The sequence below is a fragment of the Chrysochloris asiatica genome, unplaced genomic scaffold (genome assembly GCF_000296735.1).
Source record: "Chrysochloris asiatica unplaced genomic scaffold, ChrAsi1.0 scaffold00336, whole genome shotgun sequence".
NCBI lineage: Eukaryota > Metazoa > Chordata > Mammalia > Afrosoricida > Chrysochloridae > Chrysochloris > Chrysochloris asiatica.
In genome coordinates this window covers 1293506-1312896 of record NW_006408854.1, presented here as the reverse complement: position 1 = coordinate 1312896, position 19391 = coordinate 1293506, and the positions used below count along the sequence as shown (strand labels likewise).

Below are 19391 nucleotides of genomic sequence, written 5' to 3'. Positions count from 1 at the left end.
AGTCAGAACCGACTCCACAGCATAACACCATCACCACCAACACACTGGAGAGCAAGTTTCAGTGTCTCTTATGACATCCATTTTGATCTTTTGCTTCATTCTTTTCTTCTCAATGAATTTTTGCCTTTTTCCTGTGATGTTCTTGATGTCATCCCACAACTCTTTTGGTCTTCAGTCTTTAATGTTTAATGTATCAAATCTGTTCATCAGATGATCTTTATATCAGGTTGGATATATTCAAGGCCATATTTTGACTCTTGTGGACTTGTTTTCATTTTCTTCAGCTTCAGTTTGAATCGCATATGAGCAATTGATAGTCTGTTTCACAATCTGCCCCTGGCCTTGTTTTCAGTGCTTATATTGAGCTTTTCCATTGTCTCTTGTCACAGATGTAGTCAGTTTGATTTCTGTATATTCCGTCTGGTGAGATCCATGTGTATAATCGTCTATATGCTGTCTAAAGAAGGTATTTGAAATGAACAAACCATTGATTTTGCAAAGCTCTGTCATGCAATCTCCAACATCATTTCTAGCACCAAGGACATATTTACCAACTACTGATCCTTCCTCTTTGTTCCCAACATTTGCATTCCAATCACCAGTAATGCTCAGTACATTTTGATTGCATGTTTGATCAACTGGACTAGGTAGATCTTAATCCAATATGATTAATATCTTTATAAAAGAGGGGGAGAAACATACTGAAAGATGCACAGATGGAAGATGACCGTGTGAAGACAAAATGCAAAAGTGTAGTTACTTTGCAGATACAGGCCAAGGAACACCAAGGATCACTGGCTAACATCAGAAGTTAGAAGAGAGCAAGGGAACAAATTCTCCTTCACAGATTCCAGAAGGAGTCAACATGGCAGACACTGTGATTTTGGACTTACAGATTCCAAATCGGTGAGACAATAATTTTTTACCATTTTTAAGCCACTCAGTTTGTGATACTTTGTTATGGTTGTTGTTGTTGTTGTTATGTGCCGTGCAGTCGGTTCCGACTCATAGCGACCCTGTAAAAGTTTCTGAGGCTGTAAATCTTTATGGGAGCAGAAAGCCTCATCTTTCTCACATGGAACAGCTGGTAGTTTCAAGCTGCTGACCTTGAGATTAGCAGCCCAATTCGTAACCACTATGCTACCAGAGCTCCTTTAGTTATTATTGTTGTTAAGTGCCGTCGAGTCGTTTCCAACCTATAACGACCCTGTATAGGGTTTCCAAGGAGCAGTGATGAGCTTTAACCTCTGACCTTGCAGTTCAAATGGCTTTGCAGTCTGGCGCATTTACCCACAATGCCACACCAGGACTCCTTAGTGATGGTAGCCCTAGTAAATAATATGAGGGGAAATAGCAGTTATCACCAGATGGAGGTTTGCAGACTATGGGTTTCCTAGCGTTGTGTGATTTAAAGAAAAAAAAAGAGTAATAAGGCAGGCAAACTAAAATAAACATTTAAAAATACTGCTATCAAGATGTTTGGGTATTATTTGGATCAAGTTCAGAATCTGGTCATTTAACATCATGTAGCATTGCTGTACTGGGTCGCTGGGTGCTCACCAGCTCCCTCTCTTTCTGTTGCAATCACCTAGTTGGGTGGATTGTGATCAAAACTAGCAATGAAACTCATGAATTCAAAGCTTTGAAGAAACATGCCTATCACCAAGTTTCTGAATTTGTGAAGAAGTAAATTTTTACCTAGCTTAAATATAGGCCATAAGACCTTTATTTTTGTTTTGGGACTTAAACAATAACAATATTAAAGTACTTTGAGCTCTCTAGAAATTTTCTACAACAAATTTATATGAGACAGATTGTATTGTATAATAAACTGTGTCCAAGAAAATTATAAAATTTATCAGTTCAACACATGATTTAAGTGTCATCAATAAAGGAAGAATTGAACTGTTCAAAGAATAAACTTAATATGAATCAATATACTGTGAATTACAGAACTGTTGTCAGAAAACAGTGTATCAATTAATCTGTTTCATGACACTTACTATAGTTAAATGAGAAAACCTGAACATGCATTAATATATTTTCCATGCTTACCTGGGTACTATAGTTAACAGATATCATTGGTGTTGGCAGAGATTCTCTGGCCACCTGCAAACTGATGAAAGTGGACTTCTTATGAGCCACTGCAAGCCGAGAACCCACAGAAAAATATACGAGGCTCTGAGGTTCATCATCCTGTAAGAATTTAATCTGAGCAAATCTGGCACTGTTATTTATTGCTGCTCCAGTTGTTACTTCATAGATTTCCACAAAAAAATACATTTCAGTTTGAGGTATCTAACAATGAGAAAAGGGAAGGAAGAATGAAAAAGGACTATCATGAATATATTTCTATGATTTGGTAATACTGATATTAATAAATCATCACTCATATATATAATTATAGAAATAAATACACATTATAAACACATAAATTAAAATTATAAACTTAAATCTTTATGTTAGATTACCATGGGATTTATGTTTTCATTCTCTCCCGAAGAAGCACATTAATTTCTCTGGGTAAGAGTCTTACTAGAAAATCAACATCAGAGACAGCCTATATGAACAAAGATAAGTAAAATATAGGATGTTCATATAAAGAAATACTAGTTAGTAGTTAAAAAGGAATGAACTAGTTCAATATTTCCGAACATAAGTGAGTTTCAAAAACATGATGTGAATGAGACAATCAAGTTGCATACTGCCATGGACAGTATGAAACCATAAATGTAGTTAGAAATGCCATATATTGTTAATTAACATATATATATATATTTTTTTAAAACATCATGATAGCAGGCTCATGGGTAGAGGGTTTGGAATGGGGTCAGAGAGGGTTGGCATGGTGGAGAAACATATTGTTAGTTGGAGGGGACAGGGGAGAAGCTTCAATTTTGTTAAGTATCATTTTATTTCTTATATTTTAATGGGTGTAGAATAAATATTACAAAAGTCTGATGATGATAGATAATCTTATGTATTTTTCTAGATTTCTCAAAATTAAGTACCAAATAAATGTAAATCTAATCTCTGATTATAGTTTGCTCATGTATTGCTTTGGTTCCTTCACCACAATCTTAATAATATTTTTCCCTAAAGCCTGAATTCAATATTAAAACATATTGTTAATCACTGGTTTTTATTAATAATTTATTCATATACAAAAATCCAAAAGGGTCTGCAGTATTGTTAGTCTCCTGGCATAATCCAAAGAAGCTAAATTGATGCATTTTTCAACAGTCTCTTTCATACCCTAATTTTTTTAAAAATGCATCATCATCATCTCTATCAGCAAAAACCTTATCCATCATTTGTTTTGTGATTATTTTAATGATGCTGTTGTTTTTACATCCTGAGTCATGGCAACCCTGTATAGGATTTTCAAGGAGCAGCTGGTGGGTTGAACTGCCCACCTTGTGGTTCAAACTGACCTTGCAGTCCAGGGAATTATCCTGTAGCACCACACCAGGACTGCATTTTAATGATAATCATTATTAAACAATATAACAAATCCTTTAGTATTACTGTGGTACAATGAATTTACTTATATTTACAGTCTTTGTAACTCCCACCAAATATTTGGGTGGGACCAAAAAATAGAGTGTGCAGGACTCTAAATCAGGGATTGGTTAGTTTTGCCATCCCACCAGGCTTAAAATAAGCCATCTCAGAAGCAGAAACAGATGATCCCAGGGCCATCAAGAAAGATGAGCCACAAACAGAGTGTGAGATCCCTGAGCAGAGAAGTAATGGCAGAGGCAGTGGCAAAGAGAGGCAGAGCAGCAAGTTTCCTGGCCCATGAACTAAATAAAGCTGAGTGCCATCAGGCAAGGGGCTAGTTTGCAGAATCAAATGCCCATTGGGCATTTATCAGTAGCACTAAAGGAGCTTGAAACACTTACCTGAAGAGTTAGAGGCCAAGTGGGTGGCTGTGGACCAGAAAGAGGTGTGCCTATAGCGTGACTGAAAAGATATGCTTCTCACCAGAGAACTGTGGTATCCTGAGTTGCTTCTGATCCTGAATTATACCATTAACTTCCCTTGTTGTTGCTATTGCTGTTGATAAGTACTGTTGAGGCAGTTCCAACTCATAGAGATCCTGTGTAGGGTTTTCAAGGAGCAGCTGGTGGGTTTGAACTATGGACCTTGAGGTTTGCAGTCCAGTGCTGACTATACAGCACCACACCAGGAGTCCATTAACCTCACTAATAAACCCTATCATCATGTAACAGATTATTGAATTGTAACAGATTATTCATTGTAACAGATTATTGAATCCAGCAGAGATGTGGAGTGTCATGGAGGAATGGTTGGTGTCAGAATAAAATAAAGAAGGGTGGAGGGTAGGGTCATGTCTGACCTCCTCTTCATAGGAATTGGCCTGGGGCTGATGTGGAATTTGATTCTCCTTTCCTCATGTGAAGCCAGAGAATGTCAAACACTGTCTCTGCAGCATTCTTAGAATTATTCAAGAATAAGTTTTGTCTTAATCACATGGTAAATAAACTTTAATCTCCTCCTGTTGTCTAAAGAAATGTGATTAGCATTCGTATAGCACAAATCATTCGATCAATTGTCAGTAAATATTGAAATGTGAGGATAACTATAATGACGTACTGCATTAAGCAAATCTGCTGCACAAGACCTTTTTAAAGTGTTGAAGAGCAAAGATGTCAGCTTAAGGACTAAGGTGCACCTGACCCAAGCCATGGTATTTTCAATAACCTCATATGCATGCGAAAGCTGGACAGTGAATAAGGTAGATCGTAGAAGAATTGATGTTTTTGAGTTATGGTGTTGGAGGAGAATATTGAAAGTGCCATGGGCTGCCAAAAGAACCAATAGATCTGTTTTGGAAGAAGTGCAGCCAGAGTGCTCCTTAGAGGCCAAGATGACCAAACTTCATCTCTCATACTTTGGACACACTGTCAGGAGGGAGCAGTCATTGGAGAAGGATATCATGCTTGGTAAGGTGGAGGATCAGAGGAAAAGAGGAAGACCCCCAATGAAATGTCTTGGCCAGGTGGCAGCATCAATGGACTCAAGCGTGGCAACAATAATGAGGTTGGCCCAGGATCGGGCAGTGTTTCATTCTTCTGTGCATAAGGTCACTATAGGTTGGTACCAACTCGATGGCACCTAAGAACTTAACAACAACAGCAATAATGTTCTCACTTTTGAGAAGCCAAATTTAGCAAATACAATAAACTAAAATCTAAGAGCTATTGTTCCTTAATGGCTAAGTGAACTTGAATTTACAGAGTTTCTTTTAACAATGGATTTTAGTACAATACGGTTCCAACAGAAAATCTTTTCATTCTTTATTTCCCAGTAAAGTATTCCTTCTCATTGTGATGATGATTAGAACATTACTTACAATCACTTACAATAAAAAGAATATGTTATAATCTCAGCAAAGAACTACCTAAAAATGAACAGCATACAGATGATGTCAACACATAATTAGACTAGAGACAAAAGGAATCTTCCAATCTTACAGAGAAATACTCTATTCAAGCAATACGTCTGAAGTATATTGGGAAACCAAGACTCACTAAGCTAATCTGAACCTCTCTAGACTGTTAAGACTGATTGGAAACCTCATGAGAACCCATTTCATGTTTAACTGCCAGCTGTCACTTCTCTAGTTAGGTCAGAAGCTCTCCAAGATGACAGCATTAAAGTACAACTTGACAATATTTCAATATGGTTAGCTATTTTATCTTGTTGCTGTTGTCAACGGGGAATTTCCACTCTGTGAAAACAATTTTTATTGCTAAATACAAAGAGTCTCACTCTAAAAGAATCAAATTTGACTAAAACTAATAAAGGCATTTATCCAAATAGTCATATAGGAATGAATTGACCTTGATGTCAAAGACTTTTTTTACAATTATAAGGTTAAGTTCTATTTTATGAAATGGATATTTTAAATCTAGTGAGATCTGTTCAATATTCTAATTTACCAAAAATCCTATTCCAAATGAAAATCAGGATGGTTATGGAACATAAATTATTACTACAAAGTAAAATTGCTTTCAAATATTTTTAAAGCAGTATTATGGGACCTTCCTTGGTGACGACATGACTAATTGAGTACCCAAACTAAAGTTATTAGTTGGATTTGAGTTTATAATAAAACTTAAGGAAAGAAGTTACGTTAATGCAAAAAATGTAGTTATTATGCAAAGTAAGTGTGAACATAAAAGGGTGTATTCAATATCTTATTACCATTAACATGTAGTAAAGTTAACATATCTTTTATTAAGCATGTGTTCATTTTTAGGCAAGGGCAAACATTTTTGTCTTTCTGTGTTGAGTGGTAAGTAATTAATACAAAGAATTGTTAATGAGACAAATATTCTTGGGAAAAGAAAGAAAAAGAATAAATGATTAATACCTATGTAATACATATAATTGAAGTAGAAAGCAAGTCCAGCAGAGAAAGAGTGCTGGTTCTCCCACACAAACTAAAAGCCAGTTCAATTGTCTATCTGTTGCAATGTGATGGAACAGATGGATGAGAGAGGTACACTAAGGGCACAGACGGGATATTGTGGGAGATGAAGCTCTAGTTTGCCCTTTCAAATATAAGAAGATGTGGCGCTGTGGGTTAATGTGCCAGACTGCAAAGCCGTTTGAACTGCAAGGTCGGTGGTTCAAGCTCACCAGTTGCTCCTTGGAAACCCTATACAGGGTCGCTATGGGTCGGGATCGACTCGACGGCACTTAACAACAACAACAACAATAAAGGGGGCGTATTGTATTCCCAATGACCTTAATAGGCCAGCCCAACGTCCAATAATGATAGGACAGTGAGTAAACTAAAACTAGCACTGCAAAATTTAAAGTACAAATTATTCTAGGGAAAACATATGGTATCAAAGCTAAAAAATCATATTGATCTAACAAGTGAAGTTCAGTCATAAAATGCATTCTAACTAGATAACCAGCAGTTCTTTAAAACAGCTTGGGAGAAGAAGCAGAACCCTTAATCCCAGCAAAGAATGAAGTGCTGTTAACTAGGGCATATAATCCCAAGTGATCTAAGTACTTTGTTTTTATGTGCTTATTTGGAGGAGATGAGGGGAAGGGGGGGAAACTAGAAAAAGCATTCCAATTCCAGGAAGGTAAGAAAACATGTGTATTTCTATAACCTTAGGAAAAGATTAATGTAACCACTACAGTAAACTCTGAAGGTGAAAGAACAAGTACAGAAATAATTAAAAATAATGATTAAACCTATAAGGTTGCTGTTTTACAATAGGCTTGAGTATAGTCACATGCTTGAAATAATTGTATTTGTATATGTGTTATTATTTGAAGTGCTCAGCATGTACAAAGAACAACTGATACTTTTTTTGTATATTCATGATATTGTAGTCAGTGTTCATATTAAATATTTGAGTTTAATAATTTAAGCTACAGACAAAAAACATAATGCCCCCTGGGCATTAAAATAATAATAAGTCATTTATTTAAATAAATAAATAAGGTCACACTGGATTACTAACCAGCTTAATGCTCTGTTAGGATATCAGTAATCAGTCCCATTTGAATAGTACAGATGCCATGGAGAGAAGGGGGAATATTTTTCTCCTGGGTGCTATATTCGATGTGTACCAATAGAGATTTATACAAGGCCTACCATGAATTTTCTCTGTGCCTTTTTGGAGATCAGAATTTGAACTTCCATATATGGTTTCCGAGGCTTTTAAATCTTCACAGGAGCAGAAAAACTCATCTTTCTCCCATGGAATGGTTGATGGGCTCGAACCGCAGACCTTGTGGTTTGCAGTCCAATACTTATAGTATGGAGCTACCATACTTCCTATATATAAGTAGGCAATGTAAAAATTTTGTAATTTATGGATATTAAAGAGGCAAAAATCTATGCACTCCAGCAATCAAAGATAAACTAATCTGACTGAAGATGACTCTAAGAATCATTCATACAATGAACATCTGGATCATGCAGAATCTGGGAAATAACAAGAAACAAAACTAGGAGAAGACTGGCAGGTGTATTTTAAGCTCTATAATGCAGTAAATTCTTAGTCCGAGGCCTATTGTCCAGAAAAGAAATTATAGCAAGACAAGATACAAACAATCTCCACATAAACAGCATGTGAGTTTCAGTGAATTAGTTGTAAAAGGACTAATTTAAAGGAATCTAATTGAATATAATTAGAAGTTGACAATATTGTATGTTATCGTTTTTTACCTTCTCTGGTTTGAGCTCAATGGTGATGAAGCATTTTGTTTGACCCTTTACACAGGCTGTAGTCCCTGATATAGATAGAAGTTCATCAATCAGATTTACACCATTTTTCTGGAGCACTGAAGCACTTTTATTAAATGAGGCTCGCCAAAAGACCTTGACATCTTCAAAGGCCCTATATGCAAAGGAAACCCATAAAAATTCAGTAATATATTGTGTTTTCACTGTAACAAATTGTACTTCTTTTCAGAAAGATTAGCAAACAAGGAGGTATGCAAATAGGAAACACAGGGAGAAAGTGGAATAAGTGATGTTACATTAAGGTGATTACAATCAATAACATGAAAAACCTTGTATGAATTGTTGAATGTAAAACTGATAATCTGCTCAGTGAGCCTTCATCCAATTAACAATAAAAAGTTTTTTTTAAAAAAACTATAACACTTACCTTACCAATAATAATAATTCTTCTCATTACAGCTAAGCAAATTAAGGCATTTTTGTGGCATATTTTGACCTTACACTATTAGATAGTGAATGAGTACTTACTAAACTAATGTGTATGTAAAAGTGAATAATGTGTATTTCCTGCCTACACTGCATTAAACATTTTCAGAACAAATTTAGAGCCTTTGTTTTCTATGAAATGTTTGGCACCTCTTAACAAGAATTCTTCTAAAAGAAATCACCACTACTAAAAATGATTGCTATTGCAAAGGAAAAAAGGCAAAAGAGAACCTGTATTAGAATATTTAGGTCTAAAATGGAATGGTAATAACTATATGTGCTGGTATGACATGTTAGTACATGTATGTGATGAGCTATCAGAAGACAGGTAGAGGCACACCTCGGAGATATTGTGGGTTTGGTTTCAAAGCACTGCAATGAAATAGATATTGTAATAAAGCAAATCACATGAAATTTTTTTTGTTTCACTGTGTATATAAAATTTATATTTACACTATACTGTAGTCTATTAAGTATGCAATAGCATTATGAAAAAGTGTGAAATATTGTGAGAATTAACAAAATGTAACAGAAGCATGAGTGAGCACATGCTGTTGGAAAAACAATGCCAATAGACTTGCTTAACACATGACTGCCATAAACCATCAATTTGCAAAAAAAATTTTAAACACAATAGCTGTGAAGTGTAATAAAGCAAAATGCAATAAAGTGAGGGGTACCTGTACTATAAAATATTAAATTACAAACAAAATTTTGGTATTTCAAGCTCACAGTAAAATGGTTTTTACGTATGCGAACTATAGTAAATACAATGATATGATAATCTACATCACAATGCATCAGACATTTGTATGGTACTTTATGAAGTACAACATGCTTAAGATGACCCTAAGTCATTATCATAAATCAAGTGTGTCAAATCACAATTTAAGAACTAAAGTACTGGATCCCTAATATATGGAATTCTACTATACCTTCTTCTGGCAACTTTTCATACTGCCTCTATCACATTACGATTTCTACTTAGGAGCTGAGAGGACACAAAGAATGGTATACCATTGACATATATTGGACTGCTATATAGAAGGTCCTGGTGTGACGCTGTGGGTTAATGCGCTGGACTACAATGTTGATTTGAGCCCAAGAGAGGCAGCTCAAGCTCACCAGCTGCTCCTCAGAAACCCTATACAGGGTTGCTATTAGTCAGAACTGACTTGACAGCACTTAACAACAACAACATATACAAGGTTAGTGGTTCAAACCCAGCAGCCACTCCTTGGAAACCCGATACATGGTTACTAATACTCAGAAGCAACTTAATAGCATTTAACAACAACAACAAATATATATGTCCGGTGTGTGTACACATACCTGTTTGGCTGCCTTATGACAGTAAGATTCAGTCTTCTCTTATCAGCTTCTTCACCCAGTTTTAGTCCACCTTGGGACTCCTCATTGAATCCTAAAATGCCATTCTGAAGATCACTCCCTTAATGGAAATAATGGGGGGTTAGATTGGAAAAGTCCTGCTGTGGCACTGTAGGATAAGCAATGGACAATTAACCACAAGATTGGCTGTTTGAAACCACCTCTCACTCCTTGGAAATTCTATACAGGGTCACTGTGAGTTGCAACCCACTCAACAGCACTTAAAAATAGTAACATATTTAAGAAGGTAAAAATCTCCAAGGTTTCACTAACCCCTCCAGTTCAAATGGTGTAAAGGGAAGAAAAGATGGTGTAAAGGAAAAAAAAAAAAAATGGAGAGAGAAGCTACACATTTTAAAGATTTCTAATAAAAATAAACTAGTTGTGCTGTAGGATAAGCATAAGGTTCAAACCCAGAGCGAATCCTTGAATACCCTATACAGGGTTGTTATGAGTCAGAACCAACTTGATGGCACTTAACAAAAACAGCAAACACTGTAAGAAGGCCTCCAACAAGGGAAAAAAGTTTGCTTTCTGCTACTAACCAAAAGATTGGTGGTTGAAACCCACTCTGTTACAACCTCAGAAGAAAATCTTGATGATCTGCTTCCAAAAACATTACAGCCAAGGAAACCCTATGAAGCTTGATTTTATTCCTTAACATATATCATAGTCAATCTGATGGTGTTGGTTTTAACACCCTGAGACTAGAAGAAATAAAACATCAAATCCTACTCCCCACCCAATACACAGAGTCATTTTCTCTGATGACATATTATATTTGCTTACTTGACATTATGTACATGCTTCTGTCTTTATAGTCTGTATTTCCCCATAGAATATAAGTTCCACTAGAGCAGAAACTATGCTGTTCACTGCTTTACTCACAAATAGTGCTCAATTTATTGTAGGTATTTAGTAAATCTTTATTGAATAAATGAACCCCATATAGTTAAAATACCTATCTACAAGACAGTTGATCAAAAGACTGCTTAAGGAGGGAACAAATCCTCACAGCAAGAAACATTCACACATACCCTCACACACAGAGTGGACGGAGAAGGGCAGCTTGGACATTGGATACTCAAATAGGGAGGGGGGGACTACAAAGGCAAGAAGTGACTGGCTTACAAGCTTTCAAGAGGGAACCTGGTACTAGGGAGCATGGCAGAAGGCAGAATCTCCAGAAGGTACTATTCAATCTGTCTGGGTGGAGCTGATGAAAGGAGATACAGATGGGTAACTCATGATACTGTAGTGAATAATGCTTATCATTACGGATTATGAGGGTTGGAAATGCAAAGGTAGAAGTTTTGTAACAAGGAAGGGAGTGATTGATTCTCCAGGATAGGAGCGGAGGCCTCTGGGACCATCAACGGAGAAGAGCCAAGAGCGGGACCCTACCCAGAGAAACAGAGATGCCTGAGATAGAGACAGAGATGATGATGTGGAGTGATGAAGCGACTGGGGATTTTGGACCCAGAGAGGGAAAGGGACTGTGTGTTGAAAACTGGGGGGAGGAGGAGGAAGTATAGGGAGCGGGTTTCTGGGATATACCCTTTGGGTGGTTGAGGATGCATGGAGGGGATTGGAACCATGGCAGTGAGATGATATATGATGGAATGAATGTAAAACTAAAGTTCTCCCATGTAAACTATCATATAATTCACAATAAAGCATTAAAAAAAAAAAATCACACTCAAAAAAAAAAGACTGCTTAAGGTATACATTAGGTCATTTGTGCCAGAGAAATACAGTAGAACTATTAAGAAGCTCCTAAGTATCTTGAATCTCAACAACTCCTCTGAGGAACACTGGAGATTACAGACACCATGACCTAAAAAATGAATGAGTTACCCTAAAGGAATTACCCACAAAACTTACTCTTATCACTACCCTGATATGTGACTTCTGAAGTTCCCAGGGGAAAGAACTTCTGAAGCTAAGAGAGAGACCATCATACAACTGTTTCAATAGAGGACAGCTAGTCCTTGTGTCGTGCTGTAAGATAAACACTGGACCATAAGATTAGTTTGAACCATAGGTCAGCGGTTCAAAATCAACTACTGCTGCTTGGAAATCCTCCAAAGGATTACATAAGTCATAACTTGATGGCACATAACAAAAACTACAGCAGTCAACAGTCATGGATCTACTCTAAAGTTTGAGTCAATGTGGATGATGTTGTTGTTGTTATGTGCCGTGGAGTTGGTTCCTACTCATAGTGACCCTGTACAGGGTTTCCGAGGCTATAAAATCTTTATGGGAGCAGAAAGCCTCATCTTTCTCCTGCGGAACAGCTGGTAGTTTCAAACTGCTGACCCTGAGGTTCACAGCCCGATTCATAACCACTACGCTACCAGAGCTCCTTCAATGTGGATGGAACCAGTTAATTAGGGAAATGCATATGAAGAAGCACATTTATGCTAATGTCTCACATAGGTTTTGTCTTAACCAGGTAGCCTACTCTCATCCTCATCTATTAATCAATGTGAACACTTATTAGCACTGTATTAGAAACAGTGTCAACTCTTTCTTTTCGGCAGCAATTCAATTGTTTTCTAGTCATCATAAAGGAAATTTGGACTCTACAAGTAGATTCCACCACTCCTCTGTCAGTTCATTGTACTGAAGTAGTCTGCATATTTCTATGATGTTAGACCACCACTCGTCAGTCAGTTTGTCATACTGTTGTGGCTTGTATGCTGCTGTGATTCTGGAAGCTATGCCACAGGTATTTTAAATACCAGTAAGCTCACCCATAGTGGATAGGCTTCAGAAGAGCTTCTAGAAGAAGACAGACTAGAGACAATCTACTTCTGAATAATCACTGAAAATCTTATGAATAGCAGTGGAACATTGTCAGCACCATATGACTTAATGTTGAAACATGCTGAAGAGCATCAGAATATTGTCAGATATAGTGCTGGAATGACGAGACCTTTAGGTCGGAAGACACTAAAAATGTAACGGGGGAAGAGCTGCCTCCTCGAAGTAGAGTTGACTGTGATGTAGCGACTGGAGTAAACACCTCAGGACCTTCATTTGTTGATGGTGCACATCTCAAAATAAAGAGAAACAGCTGCAAACATTTTTTAATAGTCAGAACATGGAATGTATAAAGTATGAATCTAGGAAAATCGGAAACTGTCAAAAATGAAAAGGAATGCATAGACTTTGATATCCTAGGTATTAGTAAGCTGAAATTGACTGGTATTGGAGATTTTGAATCTGAGAATCGCATGGTTTACTATGCCTATAGTGACAAATTGAAAAGGAATGGTGTCGCATTAATCATCAAAAAGAACATATCAAGACCAGTCATGAAGTACAACACTGTCTGTGATAGGATAAGACCCATATGCCTACAAGGAAGACCAGTTAATATCACTATTATTCAAATTTAGGTACCAACCACTAAAGTTAGTGATGATGAACTTGAAGAATTCTACCAACCTCTTGAGTTTGGAATTGATCAAACATACCACCAAGATGTATTGATAATTACTGGTGGTTGGATTGCAAAGGTTGGAGTCAAAGAGGAAGGATCGGAGGTTGGAAAATATGGCCATGATGATAGAAATGATGCTGGAGATCACATGATAGAATTTTACAAGACCAATGATTTGTTCATTGCAAATATCTTTTTTAAACAACATAAAAGAGGACTGTACACATAGATCTTACCATATGGAATACACAGAAATTAAATTGACTACATCTATGGAAAGAAAAGGTAGATAAATTCCATATAATCAGCCAAAACATGGTCAGCAGCAGACTGTGGAACAGACCATCAATTGCTCATAAGCAAATTCAGGTTGAAGCTGAAGAAAATGAAAACAAGTCCATGAGAGCCAACATATGACCGTGACTGTATCCCACCTGAATTTAGAGATCATATGAAGAACAGATTTGATGCATTCAACACTAAAGACCAGAAGAGTTATGGGATGACATCAAGAACATCCTACAGGAAGAAAGCAACAGGTCATTAAAAAGAAAAGATAAAAGGAAAAAAACCAATAAGGATGTCAGAAGAGACTTGCTCTCCAGCATAGAGATGCCAAAGCAAATGGAAGAAATGAGGAGGTACAAGAGATGAACAGAAAATTTCAAAGATAAGCTCAAGAAGACAAAGTTAAACATCATAATGAAATGTGCAAAGACCTGGAGTTAGAAAACCAAAAGGGAAGAACAAGCTCACATTCCTAAAGCTGAGGGAACTGAAGAAAAAAATTAAATCTCAACTTGCAGTATTGGAGGATTCTATGAGAAAATTATAGAATGCTGCAGACAGCATCAAAAGAAAATGGAAGGGAAACACAGAGTCACTGTACCAAAAGGAAATGGTTGATGTTCAACCATTTCAAGAGGCAGCATGTGATCAAGAGCTAATGATCCTGAAGGAAGAATTCCAAGGTGTATTTTAGTCACTGACAAAGAACAAGGCACTGGGAATTGATGGAATATAAATTGAAATCATTCAAGGAAGTGAGGCGGCACTGGAGGCACTCACTCATCCATGCCAAGAAATTTGGAAGACAACTATATTTGGCCAACTGACTGGAAGAGATATGTATTTGTGCCCATTCTAAGGAGAGGTGACCCAACAAAATATAGAAATCATCAGGCAGTATCATTACTATCCCATGTGAGTAAAGTTTTACTCAAGGTAATACAGAAACAGCTGCAAGCACACATTGACAGAGAACTTCCAGAAGTTCAAGTAGGAATCAGAAGAGGATGTGGAATGAGGGATATCAGATGGGTCTTGACTGAAAGCCGAGAATACAAGAAAGATGTTTACCTGTACTTTATTTACTGTGCAAAGGCATTTGATTATGTGGGTCATGATAAGCTATGGACAACATTGCTAAGTATGAGTATTCCAGAACACTTACTTGTGCTCATGAGGAACCTGTACATAGGCCGAGAGGTAGTTATTCAAACAGAACAAGGGTACACCGAGTGGTTTAAAATTAGGAAAGGTGTGTGGAAGGGTTTTATTCATTCACCATATTGATTCAATCTGCATGCTGGGAAAATAATTCAAAAAGCTGGATTATATGAAGAAACAACATGCCATCAGGATTAGAGGAAGACTCATTAACAATCTGTGATACGCAGATTGCTTGCTGAAAGTGAAGAGGACTTATAATATTGATAAAGATCAAAGACATCAGTCTTCAGTGTACACTCGTTGCATCTCAATGTAAAAAAAAAAACAAAAACCCTCACCACTGGACCAATAAACAACATCCATATAAATAGAGAAAAAATTGAAGTAGATAAAGACTTTGTTTTGTTTGGATCAGTCATCAACACTACACAGAAGCAGCAGTCAAGAAATCAAATGATGTATTGCATTAAGCAAACCTGCTGCACAAGATCTCTTTAAAGTGTTGAACAACAAAGATGACAGTTTGAGAACTAAGGTGCACCTGGGCCAAGCCATAGTATTTTCAATAACCTCATATACATGCAAAAGTTGGACAGTGATTAAGGAAGACTGTAGAAGAATTGATGCATTTGAGTTATTGTGTTGTGAACTGTCAAAATAACAGACAAATCTGTGTTAGAAGAAATATAGCCAGAGTACTCCTTGGAAGCCAACATGGCTAAACTTCGTCTCTTATACTTTGGACATATTATCAGGAGGGATCAATAACTGGAGATGGATATCATGTGGAGGATGGGAGAAAACAGAAAGACTCCCAATGAGATGGATTGGCACAGTGGTGGCAGCGATGGGCTCAGGCGTAGCAGAGATTATGAGGTTGGCACAGGACTGGGCAGTGTTTTGTTCTGTTGTACTTAGGGTCATATGAGTCGGTACCAACTCATTGTCACCTAAGAACAACAGCAAATGATATTAGAAGCTATCCAACCAATATTTCACTAGGGCCACCCATGTTGGACAGGTTTTAGTGAGCTTCCATGGACTAGCTTCTGAGGGACTTGCCATTGAAGAATTATGATCAGCAGCACAGCTTTTTTTGGAAGATGAGACTCTTAGTTTGGAAGGTACTCAAAATAGGACAGTGGAAGAGCTGACTCCTCAAAGTCTGAACTGATCAAACTAGCAGTCAGGATGTATTGATAATTATTGGTGATTGCAATACAAAGATTGGAAACAAAGGTGAAGAGCCTGTAGTTGGAAAACAGGGCCTTGGCGATAGAAACAATGCTGGAGATAGCATGATAGAGTTTTGCAAGACCAATGAGTTATCCATTACAAATAACTGTTAAATAAGATAAAAGACTACTATACCCGCCGGGGGTGGGGGTGGGGGGGCAGGATGAATGGAGGGGATTGTAATCATTGCAGTGAAATGAAATACTATAAGCTGAATGTAAAGCTGGTGTTCTCCCATGTAAACTATCACATAATTCACAATAAAAACTTAAAAAACAAAAATACTATACCCATGAACCTAAGCAGTTGGAAGACACAGATATCTAATTGACTACATATGTGGGAAGAGATGGTTGAAAAGCTCCATATCATCAGCCAAAACAAGGCCAAGGGCAGACTGTTCATATGCAAGTTCAAATTGAATCTGAAGAAAATTAAAACAAGTTCACAAGAGCCAAAATATGACCTTGAACATAAATCATGCTTAGTAAAGTGGAGGATCAGTGAATAAGAGGAAGACCCCCCAACAAGACAGACTTGCACGTGAGGATGACGCAGGACCGGGCAGTGTTTCATTCTATTGTGCATAGGGTCGCTATAAGTTGGAGCTGACTAGAAAGGACTTAACAACAACAAAAAGTTAAGTAGAATCTGTAAAATTAATGATCTAGTTAAAATAGAACTATTGTGGCATGAAAAAAATAAGTAATACAGGTGAGGATAGTAAGAGGCAGAGTAATAGAAAGTTGTGGTTGTTATGTACCATGGAGTCGGTTCCATCTCATAGCGACCCTTCACAGGGTTTCCAAGGCTGTAAATCTTTACGGGAGCAGAGCTTTCTCCCAAGGAAGAGCTGGTAGTTTCGAACTGCTGACATTGCGGTTCACAGTCCGATTTGTAGCCACTATGCTACCAGAGCTCAGGTATTAAATCCGTCCCCTCAAAAAAAAAAGCAAAAAGCCCAGACCCATAACCATGAAATTGATTCCAACTCACAGCAAACCTATGAGTTGCTTAGCTGCCCCTTATGGTTTCCAAGGTTGTAATCTTTATGGAAGCAGACAGTTGCATCGCTCTTCTGTTGACTGGCTGATAGATTCAAACCATGGACATTTATTAGCCCTTACCTACTGTACCACCAAGACTCCTCTTTGGATATTAAGACAGTGCAAATGTGCCTGATGATATGACTAGGTAAATTACATTATGTTATGTTAAGACTTGGGCATGGTGAAGAGTCAAACATTTGCCATATATGAACAATTCACTTTATATGAGGGGGCTTCATAAAATTCATAAAAAATTCCATTATCTTCTGTTTTTTTCCAAGAATTTTTTGAAGATTTCTCATAAAGAGAACATAAATATTAGATTATCTAGTCTAGAGACTACTCACAGTGGTCATCTGACTGAATCTCTGCCTAGTGAGTTTAGCCCACAGCTCATTTATGGATAAGCACTGGCATGTCATATTAATAAAATATAAAAGTACTTCCATTCTGCTGCATGCATAGCTGCTGTCATGAGACCCTAAAGAGTTCTCTGCCACTATCTTGACAAAGGCCTAAAGAGAATCCCATGTACCCGTACCCAATGGAGTAATGCTTATACAGCAAGGAGTCTCCAGCACACATCTTGTTTGGTCTGTGACTAAAGTAAAACAATTGCTAAATAGTTTGACTATCAGCATGGATATATTCAAGGAGCTCTGGTAGCATAGTGGTTACAAGTCAGGCTGCTAACCTCAAGGTCAGCAGTTCAAAACTACGTTCTATGGGAGAAAGGTGAGGGTTTCTGTTCCCATAAAGATTAACAGGCTCAGAAACCCTACGCAGGGTCATTAGAGTCGGAACCTACTCCATGGCACACCACCACCACCACCATCATGGTCATACTCAAATAATATAATAAATGATCTACGTTATAAAACGGGAGAGGAGATGTTTGGTGATGAAACTATTTCAATGGAAATATGTAGATTGCAATAATTCAATATGAATCAAAATCAATAAACTTTTATAAGAACATTTAAAATATTATTTAAATGAACTCTAAGAATTGCTGTTGTTTTATTGTTTTTAAATACCATTCAGTCAGCTATTATTTCCAAAACTACACATTTTTTCAGGGCCAGAAAGGCTCATCTTTCTCTCACAGAGCAGCTGTTAGGCTTGAACTGCTGATCTTGTGGTTCACAGTCCAATGCTTATCTTATAGAGCAAGAATGGTAGGAATAACTAATAACTAATTGACAGTGCTAAAGGTTACTCCTTCAAGTCAGATTTGTTTGTTCTGGCAGTCCATGGTACTTTCAATATTCTTTATCAGCCTCATAACTCAAATACATCAATTCTTCTAAGGTTTTCCTTATTCACTGTCCAACTTTCACATGCATATGAGGTGACTGAAAATACCATGGCTTGGGTCATACACATCATAGTCCTAAATTGACATCTTTGCTTTTTAACACTTTAAAAAGGTCTTCTGATGCAGATTTGTCTAACAACAACAAAGTAACAACAATAGTATATAAATAGTATATTTAATAATAGTATAATAATAAATAGTATAATTAATAAATAGTGCATAAAAAATGTTCAAAATTTTAATTTTATTTTGCTTTGTCAAAATAAAATTAAAATTCTAACAACTAGTAAGTCTTAAACATGGATTACAAAAATATTTATTTCTGAAAATAAAGCATATACACTGGAAGATGTTTTTCAAGGTCTTCCAATTAATGGCAGGTCTCCTGGTTGTGGCGCTATGGGCTAATATGCTGGACTGCAAGGTCAGTTTGAACCTCAAGATAAGCAGTTTAGAGTTCAAGCGGCGGGATGAAATCGGGGCCTCAGAGAGGGCCACAGAGACACCGCGAAACACACCACAGGAACTTTGGAAGCATTATAATATAGAGTAGATACTGGAGAGGGAGAGAAAGGAATAGTCAGAAACATCACACCGGAAGGCTTGTAAGTCCATCTTCTGCCTATGACTGATTGGAATACCTAAAATGGAGCTACAGCACACCCAGTGAACGAGGCTTCCTGTGGAGCCTTTGTAATACATAAAACTATAGGTAGAAACCGGAACCACATCCAGATCTCCAGAGATGAGAAATCTCCACTTGAA

General features: G+C 37.1%; 1 protein-coding gene across 1 annotated transcript in view; it reads right to left on the bottom strand.

Annotated features, from left to right (window-relative positions):
- GPR98 (G protein-coupled receptor 98) overlaps positions 1-19391 on the bottom strand; it is a 962819-nt gene that overhangs the window by 611686 nt on the left and 331742 nt on the right. The window contains 3 exon segments of the mRNA XM_006875701.1: positions 2056-2298; positions 8228-8399; positions 10064-10181. Coding sequence (XP_006875763.1) covers positions 2056-2298; positions 8228-8399; positions 10064-10181 — 533 coding nt within the window.